Source organism: Chelmon rostratus, chromosome 20, assembly GCF_017976325.1.
Source record: "Chelmon rostratus isolate fCheRos1 chromosome 20, fCheRos1.pri, whole genome shotgun sequence".
In the NCBI taxonomy this organism is placed as follows: Eukaryota; Metazoa; Chordata; class Actinopteri; order Chaetodontiformes; family Chaetodontidae; genus Chelmon; species Chelmon rostratus.
In genome coordinates this window covers 12,244,580-12,269,690 of record NC_055677.1, presented here as the reverse complement: position 1 = coordinate 12,269,690, position 25,111 = coordinate 12,244,580, and the positions used below count along the sequence as shown (strand labels likewise).

The 25,111-nt window shown below is 42.6% G+C and overlaps 1 protein-coding gene across 2 annotated transcripts in view; it reads right to left on the bottom strand.

The window, feature by feature from the left end:
• The window catches only part of neto1l (neuropilin (NRP) and tolloid (TLL)-like 1, like), a 63,140-nt gene that overhangs the window by 17,424 nt on the left and 20,605 nt on the right, over positions 1-25,111 (bottom strand). For both annotated transcript variants that reach the window (XM_041961747.1, XM_041961748.1), the window contains exons 5-6: positions 2,747-2,788; positions 2,332-2,459 (exon numbers count right to left, since the gene is read on the bottom strand). In XM_041961747.1, the coding sequence (XP_041817681.1) occupies positions 2,332-2,459; positions 2,747-2,788 (170 nt within the window). The remainder of the gene's footprint in view (positions 1-2,331; positions 2,460-2,746; positions 2,789-25,111) is intronic.

Here is a 25,111-nt window from a genome sequence, read left to right as displayed (position 1 = left end):
TCCTCCTCCTCTGTCCCCCTCTCCTCCCTTCTCTCTGGAGTGCTCCGGTGCAGTCTAATTAGAGCCTCCGGTATAGGATGTCATTATCTCTCTGCTGTTTCTGGCACACTGGGTACAGTGCAGTACTGTATCAGCATAGGGAAATGAAAGCCCTGCCCTGTACGCAGCGCAACCTCATGCATGCACGTATGCCGGGATGGGCTGGGGCTTCACTGCAGCAGCATGTGAGCATGTGTGCGTTTTCGAGAGAGGCAGGAAGTGAGAAACGGAGAGATTTCTATATTTTATGTGTAACTGCGTCTGAACAGTGCTGATGGAGGTGAGAGCTCCAGGAATGTGTCTGACTGAAGATAGATTTGTGCTAAAAATTTTATTTGCCGACTTGTCCATCAGTGCCAATGACTGTCAGCCTTTGGCCCATGACTCGCCTTGTGAGACACTCCTGCAGGGCGAAATATGACACTGATTCAAACCAAGTAAAATACATCATGCTGCCAGGCTCGCTCGCTCCGTCGCTCTTTCATGCACATATACAGCCTGACACACACACACACACACACACACACACAGAAGCAGGCATGCGACACACGCTGAATTGACTTATGGTCCTCTTCGGTGCTGTAGCCACAATATCCTGGCAGAATTACGCAACTCCACTTAGAGGGATCGAGCAATCAATGCTGCTTTTTTGAATCGACCATAATGGCCACGGTCCCTCCTAATACTTGTTTCAATATTACACTTATTGTATGGCTCCACATGAAAAGAATGCTTCTCGGTGGATGATGCAGTCTTATAGTTCCTGTGGCCTTGAGGCTGAAAGTACCTGAATCTGAAGGACATTTCTGAAGGGAAACAAGGGCATTAGCAAGGAATATGCGACCTGAAGAATATGTCAGATAAGAGCCAAGCAACTGCTGCGGCCATGAATCACAGTCGCACCAATGTTATCAGCCAGTCATATCATAAGACAGTGTGTGTGTGCGTGTGTGTGTGTGTGTGTGTGTGTGTACAGTACAAGAGCCTGCAGCACAGTATGAAAAACCTGCGTGAAAAACTACTAAGAACCAAATCACAGTTTTCATCAGGGATGGAACAAAGGTTAAAAGGCTTTCCTAATGTGGACTGTGTGCCTTTAAAAAGATCTCTACAGTGGCCTCAGAAAGGGAAATACAATGTTGAACAGGCCCTTTGAACATCCTTAAGCCATTATAACATAAATTGCAGGTCTACTGTGTCTCACCATGTTCAATTACAGTATTAAAAATGTGACCAAAACCTTTAAATTCTCAGAACGCCGGTCCAATAATACTTTCTGTCCTTGAATCAACTGTACTAACCATAAAAGGGAAATAAAAATGTGGTCTTATTCCATTAAATAACACCCTGCAAATGCATCCACTAGACAGCCAACACTATTTCAGCAGTGCCATTACTGTAGCCATGGGCCGGACTGTCTATGTGCGTATATGATCAAGCCTTATGGACTCATATGAGAAGTTATAGCATTTGTAAAATGTGGCCTTTTCCTGCATTGCTGCTCTACCCTCGGGAAACTTTTAATCCTGGAGCATTAATGCAGCGCGGGTACCTCTGGTAGATAAGGGAGCATGTCAAGTGTGTGTTGGGCGATGTAGCAAAAGTGTGCATGTGCATGTGCATGTGCGTGGATGTATGTCAGTATTTGTATATGCATGCAGGGCAACGTGGCGAACACTGGCGGAGAAAACAAACACAGGCTTTAGCAGGCCTCAGGGTCAAACTGCATGGCAACACTATTTCATCAGCGCCTCTTCCCTCTCTCTGTCTGTCTGCTCTGCCCCCACTCCCCTCCCTCTCTATCTCCATCTCCTTCTATCCCTCTTTTCCTCTGGGGAACAGCTTGCTGATTAAAAAAATGGGCCTGACCCCAAATAAACCCTTCTGCCTATCTGTCTGACCCTAGCAGGGGAACAAGTCCCCCCGCAGCCACGAACGCTCACATCGGGATACTGCTGACAGCTGCAGACAAACCACATGCAACATCAAAGCTTCCTGATGCAACCCCTGATCTTGCTGCATGTGTGAAGGAATTCTGAATGGAAACAGCAAATTAATAAGAAAAAATATCTCAATACAGTCTCAAAGCTGAAAGGAATGGAACCACTCAGTATTTGTCAGAGTCTTGCAGCATCTATTTTTCTTGTTGATTTGTTGTCTGACGTAACTGCGTTATGCTGTCATCAGCCCGGCTGATGGGAACACAGTTTCATTTCCATTTTATGTGACATTTCAAAATTTGGCAGTAAATCTAATTCACAGTTGGATGGGAGCGTAGCTTATGTCACTAACCTTGGAGCGCGGCGGAGCACGGATGTACCATTTGCAGTCGACGGCCTCGGCGGCGCCAGCCTTCCCGTCTCTGGTGATCTGATGCGACTCGACGATACCTTCTGGTCCAACCATGTCATACTGACAGGCTGAAACACACGCATATGCATAAACACACACAAACATGCACACATATCTACACTCGCGGTTCAGGCAAACACACACGGGCTCACAAACACCAGCAGGTGCACCATACGTACATACGTTAGACCACTAGAGCACAAATGGTATATTCAGCTGGAAGAACCACACTTTAAAAAGGCTTTATTGGGGTAAAAAGAGCTGTGTGAGCGAGAGGGAATGTGAAAACAAGTCAGACAGAAAGATAGAAAGAAAGAAACAGAGGCAGAAAGAGAGGTAGAGGGAGTATACCTACAGGGCAGAGGAGGGGGTACTCCCAAGTCTGCAAAGTCCGGATCTGTGGAGAGAGCAGAAGAGGGATGGGGGGGCATTCATTTTTAATACATGATTGCAAAATCAGGATCCTCGCAGTAGCAAAAACAGCCAGGTGTAACAATGCACTTCCTGCAGAGAAAACTTCAAATTGTTGTCCTTATTCCTAAATTTATTTCATTCTTGAACTACTCTCTTTTCTTTGCAGCTGTCTAAAAGAAAGCTGCCGGCATGTTAGCTGTTATCCATATTATCTTTTGTCATGTTTGCAAGCCTTGAACTTGTGATCAAAGGTCATGAAGTCCCACATGTGAGATTCTTCACTGGAAGCTCCGCTTACAGAATGCATGATTGCTGCACTGTTTGAAGACGTCTTTGCACTGCACATTAGCAAAAAAAAAAAAATCCCATTACGAAAATCCTATTAATCTCACAAAACAGCCAATAAACAGCAAACAGCAACCAATTTTTAAACTAATTAAAATAAAAGTGGTAAGTATTTTTGACAGACAATTTAAGGCTCTGATAAAAATAGTACCACATGCACTGACTTCTCTCCACAACCCCAAACTAGCATATCCACACAATAAAAATTAAGCATGAGGTGGAGCATGGGTGGTGGATCTAGCGACTAGCTGTCACTGTCATCAAAGCGGCCATGCCCATAATTATGCATAACTTTAAGCCTTAATATTATTTAAACATAAACAGGGAAATTAGCTATAGAGACCAAAACTGTTTTGTATCAGGCTGTAAACATGTTTATGTTAAGTTGGGCATTTTAATATGGAGGTCTATGGGGATCGACTCACATTCGGAGCCAGCCTCAAGTAGCCAATCTCGCCGCTTGGAATAGACCAACAGGAGGTCTACAGCCATGCTAGCAGCTCTGGTAACATCAGCGTGCTAAGATGCTCAAAATCAGCATGCTAACACACTGATATTAAGCAGGTATAATGTTTACCATGTTTGAAACCTCAGTTTGGCATATTAGTATGTTAACAACATAGCTAATTAGCAATAAAAAAGGGAAAGTTGAGGATGATGGGAGTGTCAGTTCTTCAAGTAAGATTTTGTCCTAACCCATAAGAACCCGGACCCATTTCTGCTTTTAGGAAAATTATGGGGGACATAAGACAGACTAAATGGACCACACAGAACACATTTCTGACATTTTTTTTCAAAACACCACCCCCTACTGTCCACGATCTCAAATGTTACATATGTGTCACATTGGGCGTTGAGAACTCGGATTATTTCATGTTTTAGGAAAATTTGGATGTGTGACACCTGTGTCACCGTGGGTTCTTATGTGCTAATGATGACACAAGATGAGAAGTCAGGGAATCACAAAGTTATTAAAAGTGAGCATGGGGGGGGGCTAACATGTTAACTCAATGTGACAAAAAACATCAAATTAGAGCTCTAAACTGCTCTTAAGCTAAACGAATGATGTATCCACAGTATCCACACTCTTTCAAAACTATGTAAAATGCCCCCATCGGAGCTATATTAGTCAAAATGTGGAATCAACCAAATTTACTGGCAATTACGGCTTTGCAAGCAAATTTAGAGGATCAAGGTCAAGCTCTTGTGCAGTCGATGTTCTCTTGGGGTTTCATTCAACATGCTAATCTGCAGAATATGCAGCTGCATTTTACAGCAACTTTGACAGTAATTTGGTTTAATTAGGTTTAGTATAGTATAATAAGGCCAGACACATTTTCGGAGAGAAAGTAGCGGTAAAAAGCATTGAGACTGTATGGCTTGAAACCAAGACTGCTGCTGTTCTCTGGGGGAATAGGAGCCAGTCCAATTAAAGGCCTACGAGGTCACTGTCATGTCACTGTTAACTTAAAGGAACGATTACACTGTAAGTCACTGTAAGAATACAACAGGGATAATGTTCTTTGGACTGACACACTGAATATGAGTAAAAACACCTCTGAGCTCACCAAATAACTTTAAGTCTTATCTCTGTTCCCTTTTGCAGTGCCAGAACAAAACAGAACTGAAGCTTAACAGAGATAAATGGAGGAGCAAAAACATTAGAAATGGCCTTAAAAAAGGTTTCAGAAAGTTTTAGCAGACCATTGGGACTGTGAATCCAATCCTTAGCCAAACTTCCACACACTGAGAAGAAAAACTTTAACAAAGCCAAGCCGGGGCCATACGTTTTGTCGGCTAAATAAGATAAGGAAAGCGTCTGTTAAAGTTTTGAAAGTCAGCTTGAAGTGAGAAGGTTTTAAACATTTTTTTTCTGTATAATGTTGTAATAAATTACATCAACAAGCGCGGCCTCGCTGAGGTGTGTTACCTCGTCTTGCTAGTGAAACATCACAGCCTCGTCTGTGATCCCCGAAGATTCAATATCGCTCCTCAGATGACTTCACACAAGACAGAAATTGACTCTTGAACAATCTCTGCTGCTCTTTCACGTCATCTTTCTCTCCGTGTGTGTGTGTGTGTGTGTGTGCTGTGCTGTGCTGTGCAGGGACGTTTGTGTGTTTTACCCACCAAACTCCAGCAGAATTTCAGATATTCCAGCTCCGAAAGCAGAAACGTTTTGAAATTAAGATAAATTGAAATCAGAGGTCACTTTTAGAAGGACACAAAACAATAATTTTATTGTTACGAGCCTTCGTGTCACTTATTTAAAACTTCCTCCAAATAGTTCTGTCTCAGCTTTCAGTGCGATAAAAGGAAATAACAATGAAAACTATTTAAGCAAAGGATAATCGTCCTTAGACTAATTTTAGAGCTACAATTCCTCCATAATGGCACGCCGTGTCACCTTGTCGGCGGGCTACGACACGCAGCATTGTGTTGGAAATATAAAAACTCCCCAGTATTAAATGCATTCCTGCTGATTCCATTTTATTCCAGCCGAGTGACGGAGCAGTTGTGCTTTCAAAGATACGCCGTTAGCTGCGAGCTCTGGGCTGCATTCATTTGAGGACAGACCCCGCGGAAATGGGAAACACAAAAAAAGGCTTCACATTAAATCTGATTGTTCCTCGCCAAATCCAGACATGGCTACCGCTGACTGAGCTCAGTGTGGAAAATGAGGCCTGATTGCGCAGCGTGAACGTCTTGCCTAAATGTCACAGTTTTCTTTTTCTTTTCTTTTTTTTTTTGTCTGTGTGTATGCCCTAATTTTTCTGGTCTAGACATGAGTCAGAGCTTCAGTGTGTGTACCCTGGACCTGAGGTGCAGGTCTCACATGCACTGCCTGCCTGGTGACAGAGCACCAGATGAAAAAAAAAAAAAAAAAAAGTGACTGAAATGGTGGGTGAGGGGGGATGAGCATTCAGTGTGTTTGATGATGACACTCGCTGCATAAAACCTATAATCAAAGGAGAGAGATTCTTGGCCCGATTTCAGCTGTGTTGTAGAGGGGATTCAGAGGAGGTGAAACTCCCCGTATGGTGAAGAGAGGAAGAGCCCGCCGCAAATCTGGGAAGGCTGCAGAAAACCCTCCATCTCCTTGGCGCTTTCAATATCAAGCGGGACAAAGTAAAGGATTCATGTGAACACAAAAGCAGTCAAGAGAGGTGCTTAGATTCTACTCGAGGGCGTCTCACGGCGATTCCCTGCAGATTAATTGCTGCTTTCAACTACGGATCAAATAATGTGATTTATAAAAAGCTGAATGGGGAATACAGCAATGTCTACAGGTGGCTCCTTTGGCCTTGGACAGCTAATGAGCAACCGTTTTGTTTTTGTCTTCTAGGGGAGGCGATGCTTTGCTTGTACAGTACAAACAAATCCACCCACATGGCCACTCTCCATCTGGAGAGGTGGCGAGTTTTGTACTTCGACAAAGAAAGTGATTTTCTGTTTCTTTCAAGAGCGAAACACAGACGTCTACTGTAATTCTCCCTCTGTTAGAGGAAGAAGAGAATCGAAGCTGTCCAGGTTCTTACTTTACTCAGACAAATGCACAGACAACACTGACCTCAATTATAAACGTGTCTCTGTATGAATCTATGTAAGTGAGACGGTACATGAGCTACTGCTCATTACTCTCTTGATTAATCAATTAATCTATGAAGTGTCAGAAAATAGTGAGAAATGCCTATGTTTCCCAGAGCCCAAGCTGACATATTCAGTTTGCTTGTTTAGTCTGACTAACAGCTCAAAACCCAAATATATTCAATTTATTTTAGAAAAGTACAAAAATTGAAAACAAGCAAAGAGCTAACAGACCAATGGTCAAACATCAGGGAGAAGAAAACAGAGACTCTATCAGAGAATTGTATACAAGTCCCTTAAAATATCAGGAAAACTCATCTCTCACATGATAGTCTTGTCTCTCTCCCCACACCTGCCCTGCCTCAGCCTCGTTAGCCCTGCCCTCTTCCCAGTGTTTGCCCCAGCCAATCAGCTCCTTCCCTCTCCTCCTGGTTCAATCACCTCATTCCCCTCACCTGAGCTTCTCAGCCCATCTCTCCACCTGTGCCTCATTCCCTCGTCAGTGCAGTTTTTGGTTCAGTCTTTGTCCAGTTGTCTGTTCAGTTTGATTCAGTTTCTCCTGCTTTTGGTCCTCACTGCTGCCGTCTACTAAATTTTGGGTCCACATGCTTTGCTATGCTCTCTTTGTGACACAAATTGCTCATTTTCACAACTTCCTGCAGTTATTCTTCACTACTGGGGTTAATGTCCAGTTTATCAGTTGTTCTGTGAGGTTATTGTTATGCACTGAATATAATATGAAATATCCACAAAATACGTCACTTTGGGAAATCCATTTATTCTCCTTTCTGCTTTGAGTTCAGTTAGAAGAACATACCACTCTCATATCTGTAAGGAAATAAAAAGCTAGAGCTAGCAAGCTCAGCATTAAGACTGGAAATGAAGGGAAAAGCTAGCCTAGCATTTCAGTTAAAAAATCTACCTTCCAGGACTTTTTGTATGGATTAAACAAAGATAATGTGTTATTCTGTGAGCTTCAGAGTTGGTGGTTAACCTTTGGACAGAGCTAGGCTCACTGTTTCCAGTCTTTATGCTAAGCTAAGCTAATTCTGGATATATCTTCATATTTAGCTCACAGACATGAGTGTGGTATTGATGTTCTCAGCAAACTCTCAGCAAGAAAGCGAATAAGCCCGAATTGTCGAACTTTTTTCGTACACAAGCCTCCTTCCTCTTCACCCGTGTCGATCCACGCAGCCTTCTGCGGGAGTGACGCCTAGCCGCGTGTGTGTCGAGCGGGCAGGAACGAGGGATGAGAAAATCAAAGTGGAAGACAGTTAATGAAACAGTGACCTTCAGGTCATGTGCGCTGGTTGTGTCAGAGATTTATTATTGGGCTTTGGCATCACTTAACCCGCCACGATCGCAAGGCCAAGCAACCTCAGAGGAATAAACGCACGACGTGCAGTGACACATGCACGCACACACTTTTGATAAAGGCTATTCTTAACATGGCAACAAAGGTCCCGCTAAGCGGCTGCTGCGCCTAATAAATGCTCCTCGTGCAACCCTTGACCTTTTTACGCTCCGGCTCCTGAATTTCAATCAGGTGAGGTCCATCCCCGCCGCCATCAATCACCTCGTCTCCTTCGCTGCCCTCCCTGATTAATCGATTCAATCAATTACATGGATTGATAAAATGATTGATGAACTACATAAGGCATGTGTGCTCTTTCAGCAGCATGTGATTAAACTGTGTTATTTATAAGCTGGACGCCTCAGCTCAGTCACACCTATGCAATATCTGATTACAGGAAACTTCAAAAGAAGCACTGCATGTTGCTGCGCTGAATAATAAATACTCTAACGTACCGAACCGATCACAGATAGAAGTTTCACCATGTGGATCCAGCAGTGCTGCCATTGTATTCACACTGCAGCTCCTCTTTACTGCTCCACTGCATTGTACAAACGCATTAGCCTGAGTGGGCTGAATTCAGAGCACATCCACACACGGCCACACCCTCTCCTCTCTTCATAAAGCTTGACTAAGTGTGTAATCTTCTGGGGCTTACAGTATTTACCCTTTGCAACGCAGGAAACGCTCACTTTAAAGGCCGGGACACAGACTTTAAGTTGCCCTGCAGCCCTGCACATACTGGGCTCTTCAAAGAACAACAACAATAAAAAAAAAAGCGCTGTCATCATCATCCTACAACACGTAATCCTGACTAAAAAAACACACACACACGCCAGTGTACAGCAGTTGTGCACCTGCATGAAAAAGCATTGCGAGCCAAAGCGCGGAGATTCACAGAGACAGAGCAGAATTTACAGAAGTTATGTGCGAATGCCCCCAGAAGCAAACACGAGCAGCTTGCAAATGCCAGCTCAAATTTGCTCATCACATTGCTTCAAAGACATGTTTATAATGCCGGCAGTGCGGCAGTCGTAATTCAGTTTGGCAGCAAAAAATAATCATTAGGATTTTTGTCCTGGTGAAAAATTCTGAAACAAATGATGAGTGGGCCGTGATTAGTTTGGGTGTGCAGCGGGAAATGTCCTTAAGGCGCATGCACACACACACACACACGCAAATGAAACATGGCTGAACTGTCAGAAGATTGTAAATTTCTAGTAACTGTTCAATCCCAGATGTATTGTATTGCTCTTCATAATACAGGCACAACACCATGTTTTATTAATGAGACACAATAAGTCTCATTTGGAATTGAACATTAGGCTCCATTGCTTCATATCCCCTCAGCATTAGCTGCTGAGCCCGATGTATGTAAAGCAGCATATGAATGAGGCTCATGCTTATCACTGCGTGGCAATATTCCAGGAACCAGAGCACACAAACATGCCGAGTACACACGCACACACATACACACACACACACACATGCACAAGCAGCCCACACGCAAAAACTCAGTTTCCCAGTGGCCTCATTTCCTCTCAGCTGCTCAGCGGTGACATTTAAATAAGCATCTGATTAATAATCTCTGCTAAAGTGGTTGATCAAGCTAATGAATGGCTGCCATTAATCACACCAGGCGCAGCTGTGGATGGAGTTGAAGAGACAGGCGGAGGAAGAGGCAGAGAGATGGAGGAGGAAGAGGAAGGATTTGCCACAGTTTGATTACTTCCAGCCCTTTCAATCACAACTAAAGAACAATCCCGGCAGAGATGATTGTCTCCGTCATACTTTCACACCTTCCTGTATTGAGTGCGTGACTGCAGCTTCCAATCTACCTACTCGCCCAGCGTTCAACTCCCAAAACAAACAGTCATGTTACATACTGGACAAAAACGCCTGAGCAAACAAAAGGCCATTGTGAAAACTCCCTTTTCTATATCAAACGTTGCTGTAAAGATTAGCTGTATAGCCAATACCCACTCGACAGGGCTTTGTTGACCCCACGGATGACGGTCCAACGATACAGGACGGTGGCTGTGAAAAGAGGGGGCCACAGGATCTGCCGGGGACTGATAGGATTCACCACACCCTGGGTGTCATGGCCAGTGAGCTGGGCCCGTGCCCCGAACGGCGATTAGCAGCGATGTGTACCCCGACGCCACGCCACAAGCGATGCCAGCGACACGCCAACGGTCCTACTAAGAACTGCCCCCAGCTAGTCTGCAGAGGAAGAGACGGACAGGAAAGGGGTCTCTGGCTCATGGTGCACAAAGGGACATGAATTCTGTTTTTCCTGGTATTTATCCGGGGAAGCTTAACTCGCATTCATGCAGGCATTAACGCAGCCTGCCCTTGACCTGTATTACTGCACTGAATGCAGTGATGGAGGGTCTGCAGCCGGGGAATCTCAGTGGACAAAAAGCTGCTGAGTAATCCCACCTATCTCAACCATTGATGGTTCAAGTGCCCTTGAGCAAGGCGCTTGACCCCAGCACTGTGTGTTCCAGTGGAAGTGTTCACTAAATATCAGTTTAAATAAACATCAGAGCTTGGAGGACACAGTGTTTCAGAGGCATATAGGTTACAAGAACTATGTGATCTGCCCTTGTGTGTGATCTAATGATTCATATGATACATTATTGATCTCCATAAGGGAGGCAGCTTTAGACCAGTTCTGGGTGTGGGCAGGGATACAGTGTCTTGCTCAAGGACAGCTCAGCAGGGTAAGCATACACGACTCTGAGGGCAGTCCTCCTCCTCTTCAACTCCATCAACACCAGCTTTCTATAATGTGTGCTAAGCTCAGTTGCTTCATGTTGACGTTCGCATAAGGCTACGACCACTTAGAGCGACAGAAGCTGGACACAATTTCAAACAATAACCAGCACTTTTAGCTCGCTATTTCAACTACATTAGACCTCCTTTTAGAGGACTATTACAAATATTTCTCCATTCATTTTAGCTAACTAGGCTATTTCAACTGATCTGCCATCTGGACTACCGATGCAAATTAGTTTGAAGCAATAATCTGGTACAGAGCATCAAATGCTGTACACTGTCCCTTCTGAATAACTTCAATAAACTGTTCATCCGTTACTTTTATCTAACTATTTAAATTATTTAGCAAGAAGTTTTAGCAATCAATTTAGACCAAATATTCCCCATATGTGCCATATATTATACCTATGTTACAGAAGAATTGTAAATATATGGAAATCATGGTTTAATGTTATGCATATGAATATATTTGCATAGTCATGAATGTCCACATGTCATTGATACTCTTACATGTTGCATATTTAATAAAATCATATATGTTAAGTTTTTAACATGTACATATTATACACTTGGCATCATAAGTATTTACCTATGTTTTTAATAAATAGTTGGACCTTGTATGAAAATGCAATATACTCCATGCACCATTTTATTTAAGTTGGTATATGTCTATATACAGTAATACATGGTTGCAACTCATAAATGATGCAATCCTGTAACCATGCAATGCCTTTTTCATGCTAGTTCCCATATAAATTAATATCTATATATAATTATACATGTAGCATTCATGACATAAACATAATTCATTTTATACAGGTTGATGTGTTTCCCATATATATTCATTTATGGAAATAACTCATAAATGCTGATATGTGATGAGATTCACGTTCTTCTTACTTTTGCAGGAAACCCAAAGAAGTGACTGAGAGTAAAACAAAAGAAGTAAAGTGACAGTCCACGACTCACACGGTCACTGTATAAGTTAGGGAGGACGTGTCGCTCCTTTCATTTTTCTGCATTATAGCTTCTTGTGATGGAGCCATCTTTGATGGTTCTGTGGCTCCATTCCAGTGTGTGCTTTATTCTAGCAGTGTCTCATTAATTCACTTTGTTGATGCTCTTTGTTAAAATCTGGTCTTTTCCAATCCTTAAAAAGCAATAATAGAGCTGTCTGTTGTTTTTCGAGGCTGTTTCTTTGTCTTAATATGCTTGATTGACTCTTAGACAGGCTTGAAAATGGTTTGTTAGCACTAGATGGAAGAACAGAGTTGCCTTAAAAATAGCTTAGTCTAAAAATACTGCCATTAGTCATGATTTGTGATGACATCTGTTATTTTTGACCTGTTTGGATCAAAGTAAAAATAACGTATTTGCAGGTAAACCAGTTTAATCATAACGTGCTCACGGGGAAACTTGACAGATAAGACCCGAGTCGACCAAGGGTGTTTTTCTCCTGGTCACTGATCTCTACACTCTCCGTCTCTGTGTGTGTACCTGTCTGTCTGTCCACCTGTCTGTCTGCCTGCCGCAGGTGTTGCTATGGTAACGGAGTCACAAGCAGGAGGTAGAGCCGAGCTGCTTTACAGGCTTTTCTTCTGCCAAAACTCATCCTGAACTGTTGGAGATAAGTAAATCTTTTAAGGGGTTCGTGACAACCTAACAAACATCGTGTTGGATTATAGAAATACCATTTAATGCCTTCAAATCTTTATAAAAAATGCTTTCAGATAACAGACACACAGAGATTAGCAGGTATCTCTTCACCTGGACAGACTTAAGTGTGTAATGTATTTTATATTATATTATATTGTATTAGGGTCACTGGTCTCCCACAGTAATTACAAACATTAATAATGTCTTGACGGTATATTTTTCATTTTTATTACTAGATATATGGACACATATCTGAAAAAGTAAGCATTTTGAGTGGTGTCATTTGTTGCACTGATTTCTATGCAACATACATACATACAGTATATATGCAAAAGCATAGTCCATTTAAATATATGCCAAACATATAAATCTGACACATATGAATTTATACTTCTGTCATATACATGATACATGAATTTAGTCAAACAAATGTGTCCATATATGGATATATTCATTTTTTTTGACAAATGTGACATTCCAGTATATGCCATAGATGTGATTCTAACATCTACATATACATGCACATACACTGGATTTCTATATAGGTACGATACGACACATTGCATTATAAAATTACACTGATGTGGTGTAAATAACTTGCTCATTTACTTTCTTAATTAGTTTTGATTTAATTGACTAAAATGTCACTCTTGTCTTCAGTCCATTGAGCATATTGGCGTTGAAAGAGAAAACCTCCTATTTGTTAATTAATCTGCTCATTTGTCCATTCATCGACGTCTCTCCCCACAGATCTGTCTGTATTTTGTTCCTTTGACGTTTCCACTGCTAGGAGCTTGGTTCGTACTGCAGTTGCCTACACACTCACAGTGTATATGTCACATCAAATGAAAGTGTCCATCAAGATTTTTGCTTTCAGAGGACAGCAGGGAATTTGGTCGCTGGGATGGAGTTTCACTTCATTTTGCAGCTTTATTCACAGTGATGGATTTGAGAAATCTGTTTATGGTTGTGTGTGTGTGTGTGTGTAGCTTTGTATGTCTCTTCCATTGGTCAAGCTGTTAACTGCTGTCCTCCTTCTCTCCTCCTTCCTCCCTCCCAGAATTCTCCTGGGAAACAATGACAAGGACACAAAGCTGATCCTGAAACAATGCTACTCCAGCACCTTCCGAACAATGCCCACGTGTGTGTGTGTGTGTGTGTGGTTGAAAACTGGTATACTGCAGAGCTTTTAACCATCTTACTGTAGCGCTATTTCATTTGTAACGGTGCACAAATATGACGACCGTACTGTAAGTAAGCGCCTCAAAATTACAGTGAAATACGTTATTTGATTGAACGCATGAAGTTATTTTCCGTGACTGCTGTTGTCACAGTCCAAACCACAGAGGAAGGACCAGTTTGCTTGTTAAGAGAGCTTCAAATCTCAGCACATGTTCGGGTAACAGTAGCCTGACTGGCATTAATCACCAGCACTTGTGAAACCCTGTGGTTCAGCGGCTGCTGGTGCAGAGTCGTTAACGAATGTTCCAACAGAGTTATCACATCTCCATCTGGGGATGCTTCTTCCTCTCGCTTGTGACTGCCGTTGGTATCATCCCTTTTTGATGATCTTAAAAAGTGGGCTTTGGCGTGCTGGCTTCATATATGTGGCTGTGCATGTGCAGGATTAAAGCTACTAGCACTAGTGTGTCATACACCTCCACAAAGCTTGCAGGCTGTGGAACGACAGCGAGGGAAGGGCCGTTTGTTCTTTGAGTTTATCCAGAAAGCAGCGCTCCTCTGCACCCACGGTGGTACACCCATTGCCTGGAAGGAGGCACCCTGAAGGCTAAAGTCAGGGAACAAAAGTCTCCTGTGCACAGTTAATGGGAGCTCCACCAAATGTACACATCAAAGTCTGTTTACAGGTCTGTGGGAGTACTACTGCAATTGTGAGAAAAGTTGCCTTTTCTGATAAATTGCGCCAATGATGTCATTTGAGTCGGCGTCGGTCGGGGCTTAAGAAGAAGTCTGAAAATGAGAAAAATCTGTGCGTGTGGAGTGAGGTTAGAAGTGTGGCCCCTCCTCATCTCTATTGAGGCTAGCTTCTGGAAGCTACATTAGCGCTTACTAGCATCACACACCCGAAAGTCTTGCTGAACTTGCTGAACCGCTGAATCAGCGGTCGAGTTGCATTGTGGGTAATGGAGGCAGCAGGTTTTGACAAAGGAAAGGACCATATCCCTCATTCTGCTGCATCAGTTTTTATACTTTTATTTCTAAATTTTCCATTGTAAGTGCAACAACTTTGGAGAACTGCAATGCTAAATTGTTGGTCTACTCTTTTAACGCCAGAGATTATATACGTGCAAACACACCACGACACCTCTGGTATCTTGTATGTGCGGCTACATCTGATTGGAAGCAAATTTGTGTGAATGCCTTTGCAGCTTTGTCAATGCAGGGTGCAAGTTTTGTTTTGAGTGCTTATGCATTTGCTTGTGTATCTATGTAAACCTGTGTGTGTGTTGGTGTGTGTGTGTGTGTGTGTGTGTGTGTAAGATGCACTGATGGCTCAGGCAGGGACCCATTCCTGATGGAGCAGTTAGTTGTCCCTAGGCATCACAGGTGTTTCTATCTAAGTGACGCCCCAATGACAGACACATTCTATCCAGGTTCCATTTGGGCAACCATGCAATAAATCAACACAACATCGCCACTCTGCCACTCATTACTGCACACAGAGTATCTAAGAGGCAGAGAGAGAGAGAGAGAGAGCGTGCGATACAATGACATAAAGGGACAGAGCGAAGACAGTTCTGCTGATCTGCAAACAATGCCCCCCCCAAGAAAGGTAATTTGAGAGTCTGATTGCTTTCTTGAGATAGTGTTTCATTTCGCTGTCATGGAATTATGAGAGGTAGCAGACTCCTGTTTCAATTTTCACTGCCGCCCTGCATCTGTTCCAGAGGGCCCAGGGGGGAATCAATGGCTCACAGACTTCTCTATGCCAACAACAGGCTACAATTTGACCCAGTGGGGTGATAAACTGCAGCCAAACACACTTTAGCTAGTGGCCAATACAAACACAAGTGGATTTAAGGGAATGCAGAACAAATTGCGTGCCACGTTAGCACAGCAACAGTTACGGTAACATGGTTTAAGATTAGAAATAATGCGATTTCAAGGAGAAATTGTGTGTAATATTAGCCTTTAAAGGCACTGAATCAGCGAGCAGAGGAACGAGAAAGGGAGGTGAGGGGCAAAGCATTTGGATCTGTGGTTGTGGAGAGACTGACAGAGAGGGATTATGAGAGAGCGATGAAGAGACAGGGAAAAGAAGGATGGCGATTGAGATTTCGGCCTCCAAGACGCACGGTTACAGTTGTGCATCGCTAAAGTGATTGACAAACTGTTGAAAAGAACCGTAATAGGATTTACAGCTGCATTAAGAATATTACACCACCAGTGCAGCTGTGTAGCACAAGAGCTCGAAAGCGAACTGGTCATTAGAACAGAGGCAGCGCAGGCGATAAAAAACAGTTCTGTTAACAATCACAACTGTCAGCTGTGCCGGACACATTTCCAACATTCATGTTCCCTTTGAGATCATAATCCCTCCAACGCATGGGCTACTACAACCGCTACTTCTAATTTCTGTTTCTAGAAACAAGGCTGGCAGTATGGAGTGCTGCTCCCTCGCACACAAGTGGGGTATTTATAGAGTGACACATTTCCTGTGAGGAGCAATCCCAAGAGAGAGATTTAAAACTTTGAGCAGTTGAGAAAACAGCGAATGTTACTCAAAACTGACACATAGAGTATTTTGCCTCTGTGGCTCAAGAAGGAGCTTTATCAAGTCACAGTAAATGACACTTGTTATGTTGTTATGTCACCAGAGTAATCTGGACTTGGAGTTTGGTGTTGGAAAGATGTGTATGTTGACCAGGCAGGAAAGGTCTATGGAAAATGCTATCAAGTTGCATGATGGGAAGTGTATGAATCTGTGTTTTTGGAGCTTTCTAATCTGGGCTTCTACTGCATTGAGATACAAGACCCCCAACCTTTGCTATACTAAATCACTCATTTAATACTCCTTTATTCACCTGGTTAATCTAAGTCCAATAGTCACTCTCCTTTCAGCTAGTCGCTAACCTTTTCTGTCTGAAACAAGGTGCTGGGCAGATAGCTTTTTTTGTGCTAACAGAGCAGTGATACTGAACCAAAACAGTTGTGGGCTAGAAAGCCAAAACAAGAGCCTGAAGATGCTAAAATGCTCTGTGGAGCTGAGGCGAACTGCAGAATCTGTACAAATGAGCCCTATACATACACTTATGTGTACAGTTACATGATTTTGACACAACTGTTAACACAAAATATTGATTATAGCAGCAAGTGTTAAATCCTATTGGGCTTGTTACTTATGCATGTTATATACATGGTATAAATACATATGATACTGCATCAAACTGGGACTAACATGTTGTGTTTAGCTTGCAGCCTGGTTGGACAATCAGTTAAAAGGCTTTCATGCTATAATATCAGTCCCATCTCTCCCTATAGCTTCTCTGCACCTGATTAGATGTTAAGCTGTGACTGGACTTCTAACAGACTTTTTTCCTCAGCGACGTCTGTAATAGATAACAACTAATAACCGGAACATTTTCTGTACACGTATCACGGGGCCACTGCTTTCTGATGCAGCTTCTTCTTCCGCCTGGACACGCGCCTCGACTCTGACCGCACAACCGCTACAGGTGACCAGGCCAAGTGAGCACCTCACCGGGGGGGAAGGTGAAGCGAAGCTGCCTGACCCTGACGTGCACAAACCCACCGGCTTCGATCTCCTGTCTTCTTTACGTTGACCCCTGCCCGCTGGGATGCACCAGGTGTTAAATCGGCCGAATCAGAAGAGAGACTTAGGTCTGACTGAGTCTCTCCCCACTGAGCCCACAGGATGACCCATGCAGGACTGGTCTCTTCAACCAGTATTGGAAACAGCAGCCGTATGGGGACACACTGACCCTCTTGTTAATTCATTCCACATTTGATTAAACTTAACTGGATGAATTTCCTCTTTCAGGTAGAGTATCTTTACATTATTGTTTGTTCATGACAATAAATGATCAGTTTGAATTAGATCTGTGGGATTCATTTCCTCTTTATAAAATCGCAATCTCATAATAAAAGTAATATGCTGTAGTCTTTGTTCTCGGACTGAACTGCGCACCATTGTCTGTTTCCTACTTCGTCTTGCTCTTCCCCTCCCTGATTCTCTCAACGCTGTGTATTTCCAAAGCACTTAGGCCTGCTAAATTTAGCCAACCCTGATTGTGCATTAAGGCCATAACAGGCAGAAAATATTTATGCCAGTCAGCAAATTAGTCTTGGAGAGATTTCTCGACAGAGTGACTGGCAGTGGGTGCTGGCAGCGTGCTGGCAAATCCCCATTTCCTTGGATGTTATATTTGGAGAAAAAGAAAATTCTCTTTGTGTACATCAAAGATGGTGTCAATTCTCCCAAAACGTCACGTGAAGTATGAAATCGCATGAAATTGCCAGGTAAGTAATCAGCCAGAGTGGTTAAACATAATGACGGCAAATACCCAGGCTGAGTGCTTTCCATGCAGCACGGCATATTTTCAAGCCATGGCCATTACATCCAAATAAGCAAATGCAATCAACAGAGACAGAGGGAGGGAGGGAGGGGTGGAGGAGGAGGGCAGGGTGGTACTGTAGTCACATACTAATAGAAATTAAATTTCTATCTGCACAGTGAAAACTGCATTTACACTTGCAACCTCAGGTTTTACTGTTCCAAACAACTCCCAGCAGAGCAGACTGGAAGGTAATGGAGGGTGACCGCAGTGTTGGACTTCATTTCGCCAGCGATTTGGGAACAATGAAACAGCTGAAATGCCTGAACACTGAAATGAAGTGGGGTTGCTTTAGAAATCCACGCCCTTAAGTATTTCAGTAACTTGAACCTCTGTATTATTTGCATTTAATTCCTCTTAATAGGTAATAGTAGTATTAACTCAAACAAATTAGTCATCAAAGTTTGCGCGCAAGAAAGGATAAGGAACCTTTCTTGTTGCGCTTTTCATGTCCTGTGCTCCTGTAGGCAGGTTCAGAGCAACACGAGCACTCAAGCATGCATTCTTCATATCATAGATTCACTTGGGGTGTTTGAGAAAAATACTGTCTAAATATCAACCGAGAGCCAATTCATGTAACACAGAAAGTATAAAATGGAGAAGTGGCTGCAGAAGTCCCATATTTTACATGCTTTTCTTAACTGTTGCTGCATCCCCAAGAGGGCCTGTTCGGACAATCCTGCAGGTGTTTCTCAAGGAAAAAAAAGCAGAGTGAAAAGTCTTGTACTGAAGCTACTGCTATGTGTTAAAAAAATAAAAAAGCTCACTAAAGCATTTCCTACCTGGCCTCCCAGCGGAGCAGAGGAGGTCAGAGTGTTCGAGTATCCGTCAATTCCTCTATCATACTGATCCAGGTCTAAAAGCTCAGCACTTCTGTACGTTTACAGTCATGGTTGCTCTGCTTTCATCTACCTAGACTGCAGTCTCACCTACTGCTGGCACTGGGAGCCAATAATCAATAACACAGCAGACATCAACACTTCAAAGGGAGTGTGTGCACAAATGCGCCAATGCAAACACACGCACTGTGTCATGACAAATACAAACGGGGCTTCAGACAAGGTGTGAATTCGTGAACTAGAGGATGCATAAGTGTGAATGGAGTTTTTAAGCTAGGTAGCAAATCTAGCTAACATCAGCACAAACATTTACCCTCTCAAATGAAAAATGGGAAAAATGAGAGTAAGATGAGAAGGTTGATACCACTGTACCGTGTATGAACATTACTTATGAAGCTAAGGCCAGTGCCCTGTTAGCTTAGCATAGCATTAAGATCGAATAGAGCCAGCCTAGCTGTTTCCTTCCAGACTTTATGCTAAGCTAAGATAGCCAGCTGCAGCATGTAGCTTCTGTACAGACAAGGAAGGGAATGAGCGCATTTCCCAAAATGTGTTCCTTTAAATCACCACCGTCATAGTAGAAAAGACCTTTGAGATTTATTCGCCTCAACAAACCAAGATGTTAAATCGCTCCACTTCCTCACACAGACGCAAATAGGTTTGCACATACAAATACATCTCCACTCACTGCAGTGACACTTGATTAAGTCCCTGTTGGCGCAGCAGCAAATATCAGCCTTCACATTGAGCCACTGATGAACTATCAGCTGAAACCCACCAACACCGCTGAGTCTGCCTCCTCATCCTCCATTCTCACCATTGCCGTGCTGTAAGGGAGAGCTGCATGAGCGTCACACCGTAAATTTCAGCACACCCTCATCCTGTCAGCACGGATTTCATTGAGAGGAGGGTGAGATATGAGGTTGTTATGGTGTTGCTCAGACTGTAGCTAAGAGGCCCTGGACTCTGCATTAATCTGTATGTGCACAAACGTGGCCACTTGTGAGTGTGATTCACACAAGTACATGCATGCATACATGCGTACCCACATCCAATTACGTGGCTGCATGTGAGCATTTGAGATTTGCATGCGCTCTCGGTTTTGAGTGTCCAGATGATCCGTTCTGTCATACTGCTCGCTGTCATCGCTTTTATGACTGGACACGTCTTTGGTGACAGGCTCATAACTTCAGTCAGCAAAGGCCGCTGAAATGAGACTGGACCGCTGCCAGAGTCCGCACTGTAACCGCTGATGGACAATCACATCCAGCTCTGCTCGGGGTTTTTAGTCTGACAATCTGATAAGCACTCATACAAAGAAAAAAAAAAACTTCACTAAATAACACAACAGTTATTGCCAGGCATATTGCTGGTGTTGTGCAGAAAAGTATAATGTATAAATATCACAGACAACATGGGGGTTTAAGGCCGTGTTTGCAAGAATACTGGTTAAGATGTTCAAGCTTCTCAAGGTGCATTGTTCTGTTTCTGACCTGGTAATCTCACCTTCATGTACACGAAGGAAAAAAAAAGAAACAATAAAACCATACAGGAGTAAGTGAATAATAAATTAAATAGATATTGCATGCTAATTCAAATGTAGGATCCCAATTTCACCATTTGATAGCATGCAAAAAACATGTTAAACAATAATTGCTAAACATTGGTATGTTAGCATTGTCACTGTGAGCGTGTTAGCATGCTCATCTTAGCTGATTTAGCCCAAAGCACCACGATGCTCCCACCTGACATCAGATCGTGTTTATTTGTTCATTTTCCCTTGATATTCATGTGTCTACCGTGGGTAAGTAGGCTTCATAGTTAAATGGTGTCTTTTTGCCTATGATCGGGGGTCTAATTTTGAAAATTTACCAGATTCTCGACACTATTCCAGTGTCTGACTTCTGACTGACACGTCATTCATCAAAAATAGACTCTGTGTCTTCTCTGCAGAGCTTCTGGGACGTGGACTAGAAGAAAAAGGAAAAAGTATAGGTACATCGTGACATGAAAGATTCTGTAGGACGCCAGCAACAGCATTTGGTGAAATATTTATTATAATGTGGACTGTGACTTTAGGAAGCCAAGCATGAGCGGCATTTTCCCCGAGTACTGATATCCTTTGTCGTAGCAGGAGCAGAACAGTCAAGCTGAATCTATAATCAGTCAGTACCAATGGGCTCAGTGTGAGACTGCCCTTGAGGGCTAATCTATATGTGTCCCTAGTGCTTAGGATGTCCATGAGATATAGCGTGGACACTCAGAGGCTTGAGAGTCAGGGGGAAGGTCTAATGACTGCATTGTTGCTCTGCCTCTTTTGGACCTTCATATCCTGTTTGTTTTTTCCCATCTACCCCTTCCTCAATATATCTCTCTATTGTAAGTCACTGCACTCAACCCCCTGGAACCCCACCGAAATATCTGATGATACACGGGGAGAAAATGTTGCAGCCGCTATCAATGCAGTCATCTTGTGCAGGTACTTTTTATTATTATATTCTGTATTTTGGAGGCAGATTAAAATAAAATAACACACAATTGCATAGAACAAACGAAAACAATGTTTTGACATGTTTTAGATTTCTTTTAAAACCGCTGCGAGCCACAAACAACTCTTATTTATCATCTGTATTTTGCAGTAAAGGTTTTGTTGATTTGAATCTAGAAAACAATGAAAAAGAAAAGATAACGATCCTTGCCAGATCCTCTCTACGGGCTCTGCATACTTTTCGTTGCGATGGCTTTGCCCTCTATCGGCTCCTGCAGTGCACTTTTATTATTATCCTGATAAAATATTTTAACAATGCTCTTCAGGGACCTCCTGGCACACTTTGCGTCCTAAAGCCTAACTTTATAGTTCACTTGTGAAGGTGATAGCGTTGACAGTGCAACTACGTTTTTAACAAATTATGACGGAAAGAGGTGCACAGCTGACCCCTGGCAGGACTTAGTGCAGGTGTTTGTGTTAAAATCAGCCCATCCTCTGTTCATGTGTACGCAGCATGCTTGTGTGAGGGAGAGAGAGAGAGATCGCAGCTGTCAACATGCCAACCCTCTTCTCTCTCTTCTACCCTGTCAGCCTCCTCCTGCTGGTGCTCTCTATCCCATGGTGCAGAACAGAAAGGGGTTAGGAAAGCCTCTCTTCCCCTCCCTCTCCTCCTTCATCCTCCAGCCTTTGCCCATCATTCTTGCGTTGGAAATGTCAAACAGGCCGTCATTGAACCACTGTATGACATGCTGTCAACACATTCACACATCAAATCGCGTGTCCAACACGAGCATCCTATTGGTTACTGTTTAACATCCAGGCTCCATACTTTGGAGATCGTGAGTCCACGTACATTTCTGGATCTGCGGTCTCTGCGCTCCGCTGTTGTCGCGAGGGTCTAAGGTCACGGGCCTTGGACTCATGAGAGCCATGACAGCCTAGATGCACAGACACCAGGCTTGCACCCTGAGGCCTGCATCATTTCGACATGTCACACAGACGCCGAGCATCACTTTACATCAGGCGTGTTGAGTGTTGCCTTGTTAGTAATGTGACATCTGTGTCAAGACTTGATGGGCGACAACGTCAGCGTGATGCACAAGGTTGCAAAGGCTGTTTCTTGAAGTTTACTCATGCATACATTCATATTTTCAGTGTGTTGCAGCGCTGTATTGTCATTATCTCTCCACAGCATTTGTCCAAACTACTGAAACTACTTCTTCATCTTTAAATAGAGGGTAAGTTTTCTATCACTATTCATTACACCACACCAAAACTACGACTTAAGGTGCCCTGTTAGTTATGTATATATTCAGCTTTTCTCATCAAAAGGCAATATGTGCCTCCTTGAGGTCTAACAAATGGGTTGAATGCTTTTCCTTCCTCATAAAACAACGTTTTCTTTTTTAATACTCAAAATGGTGCATTGTTTATATTCATGTTAACTAACTAGCGGGCTTCTTCTTTACTACCTTTGCTGGTGTATTGCCTCAATGTTGGTGCATTACTCCCATTAACTGTAGATCAGCATGATATCATGAAAAAAGCTGATACCCCGCACGCACAGACATCAAAACACTGGTCCACGGTGCTGCTGGTCAAAAACTCCACCGGGAGCCTTTAATTTAATATTTTCAAACAGCTAAAATCATTTCATTCTGACAACTGGCGTGTTGTGATTATGATTAAACACACAAAAGAATAGAAATAAACCAAATAATCACCCAAAGTTGAGAAATAACTTCTAGTGTAGTCAAATGAAGGCATATTTCATTAGCATTCTCCACACAGTAAATGTGCTCCTCGCATGGCCTTTCACATCCTCTGAATATCTCACAGCTCATCTATCTTACATCTTTTAGTCTGCAATTCTCATGCAGTGCCTAACACATAGGCAGTCGGCTTCATTTTTAAAATATTTGCAATGATTTGAGTCTTCTTATTTAAGTCGCATACTTGACGCTGCCAGATGTATGATTAAGATGATGATCAATAAAGCTGAATCAGAGCTGGTGAGTGGTTATACGTCAGCAGCAAGGTTTTCAAATGACCTCCAAAACCACTTAGACTCCTCTACACTGCTTTCAAGCCTGTCTGTCCTTTTGAACAAGGTCTCTCAAAGAATAGAATGAACTTTAAAAAGTTTTAAAAGCACATGTCGAATTATACAAACAGCCTTACCTGAAGTGGCTGAATTTTCAAGCATAGTAAACGTATCTTACTCAATTATCTTTCAGATAAAGAACCAAGATGTACATTATTGTTCCATATAGGTTTATGGTTTGCATCATGAGCTTTATGAGGGCGCTGCTGCATGATATTATTGGGTGCACACATATGGCAGTAAATATATACACATTTACTGTATTGGCACTGGTGTATGTGTGTGAGACTCCATTAAACAGCTCCCCTTGCCTCTGCGGGGGAGACTGACAGCCACTTGAAGTTGAAGGTTTCCTCTCACTGAAAACACATGGGAACACCTGGAGCGCGACGCCGGACCTCCACAGCAGACTACTTCTAACCATTTGAAGTTAAAAACATTTAGAACCTCCTCCATCGAGACTCTGAAACACACGCTTTATCATTACTGACACGAGCTCTGCAAATCTCTGCCCTGTCAGTGCAGATTCTGATGCAGTTTCTGTGACAGGCTCTCCTTCCTGTGTGTGTGTGTGTGTGTGTGCATCAGTCCATGCTTTTGTGAGGCAAGTAGTACAAAAGAAAAAAAGGAAGTACAGCTAATTGATAAGTGCAATTTAAATGTTTTTTGTCCTTAAATTGTGTCAAACATTTGACAAACAAGATTAATCATTCCAAATCAGGCTTATTTTCCTCTTTCTTTCATTTGAAATTGAATTTGTTTCCAATCACTATTGAAATGGGAGATGTTGATTTCTTAGATGGCGGTTTTTTAAAATAAGTTTTAAGTGTATAATTCGAGAGAACTATGAGCCACTGCACACTGCACTTTCACACCTTCACCTCCATCCACCTGCACCTTCTGTGTACTTAACATTTAAATACACACACACTTAACTAATTTATATACATTTTAGTATATTTCAGCTGCTGTCGGTTCATTTCACTGGTATATTTGATTCTGTTGGCACATTTCACTGGTATATTTTATTGTTTATTGCATTAACGAATATTTTTATTGCATGTTGGTTTATTTTATTCTCTTATCTTAATTTTATTTTAGAATCTTTCTTATCTTTCTTATTATCTTGTTTCTAACATGGGGGTTGCAATGCAAATTTCATTGACATGTCATGCTCAATGACAATAATGAATACAAGAATAAATCTTGAATTTGAGTTTGAAGGAGTTAAAATATGCTCCAACCCCATCTATCAGCAGCGGTGGTGCTTTTTCCCCCAAATAATACTCGCAGCTTTAAGGAAGGATAAGGCCTACTTGGCAGTGGTACTCTCGCCTGCCACCAGCACAATAAGAAGGCAACAGGAAGCTAGCCAAGCACTAGCTCTCAGCACTAGCTGTAGGGGTCTTAGCAGCAGGGAAGCTGCACCGCAACATAGCTTTTGCTACATGTGAGCCAGATTCAAGCATGAATAAATAAACACAGCAAGATCTGTCCAATTTTCCCTCAGCCCCAAGGCTTTAAACCAGAACACTTTTGACACCTGCTATG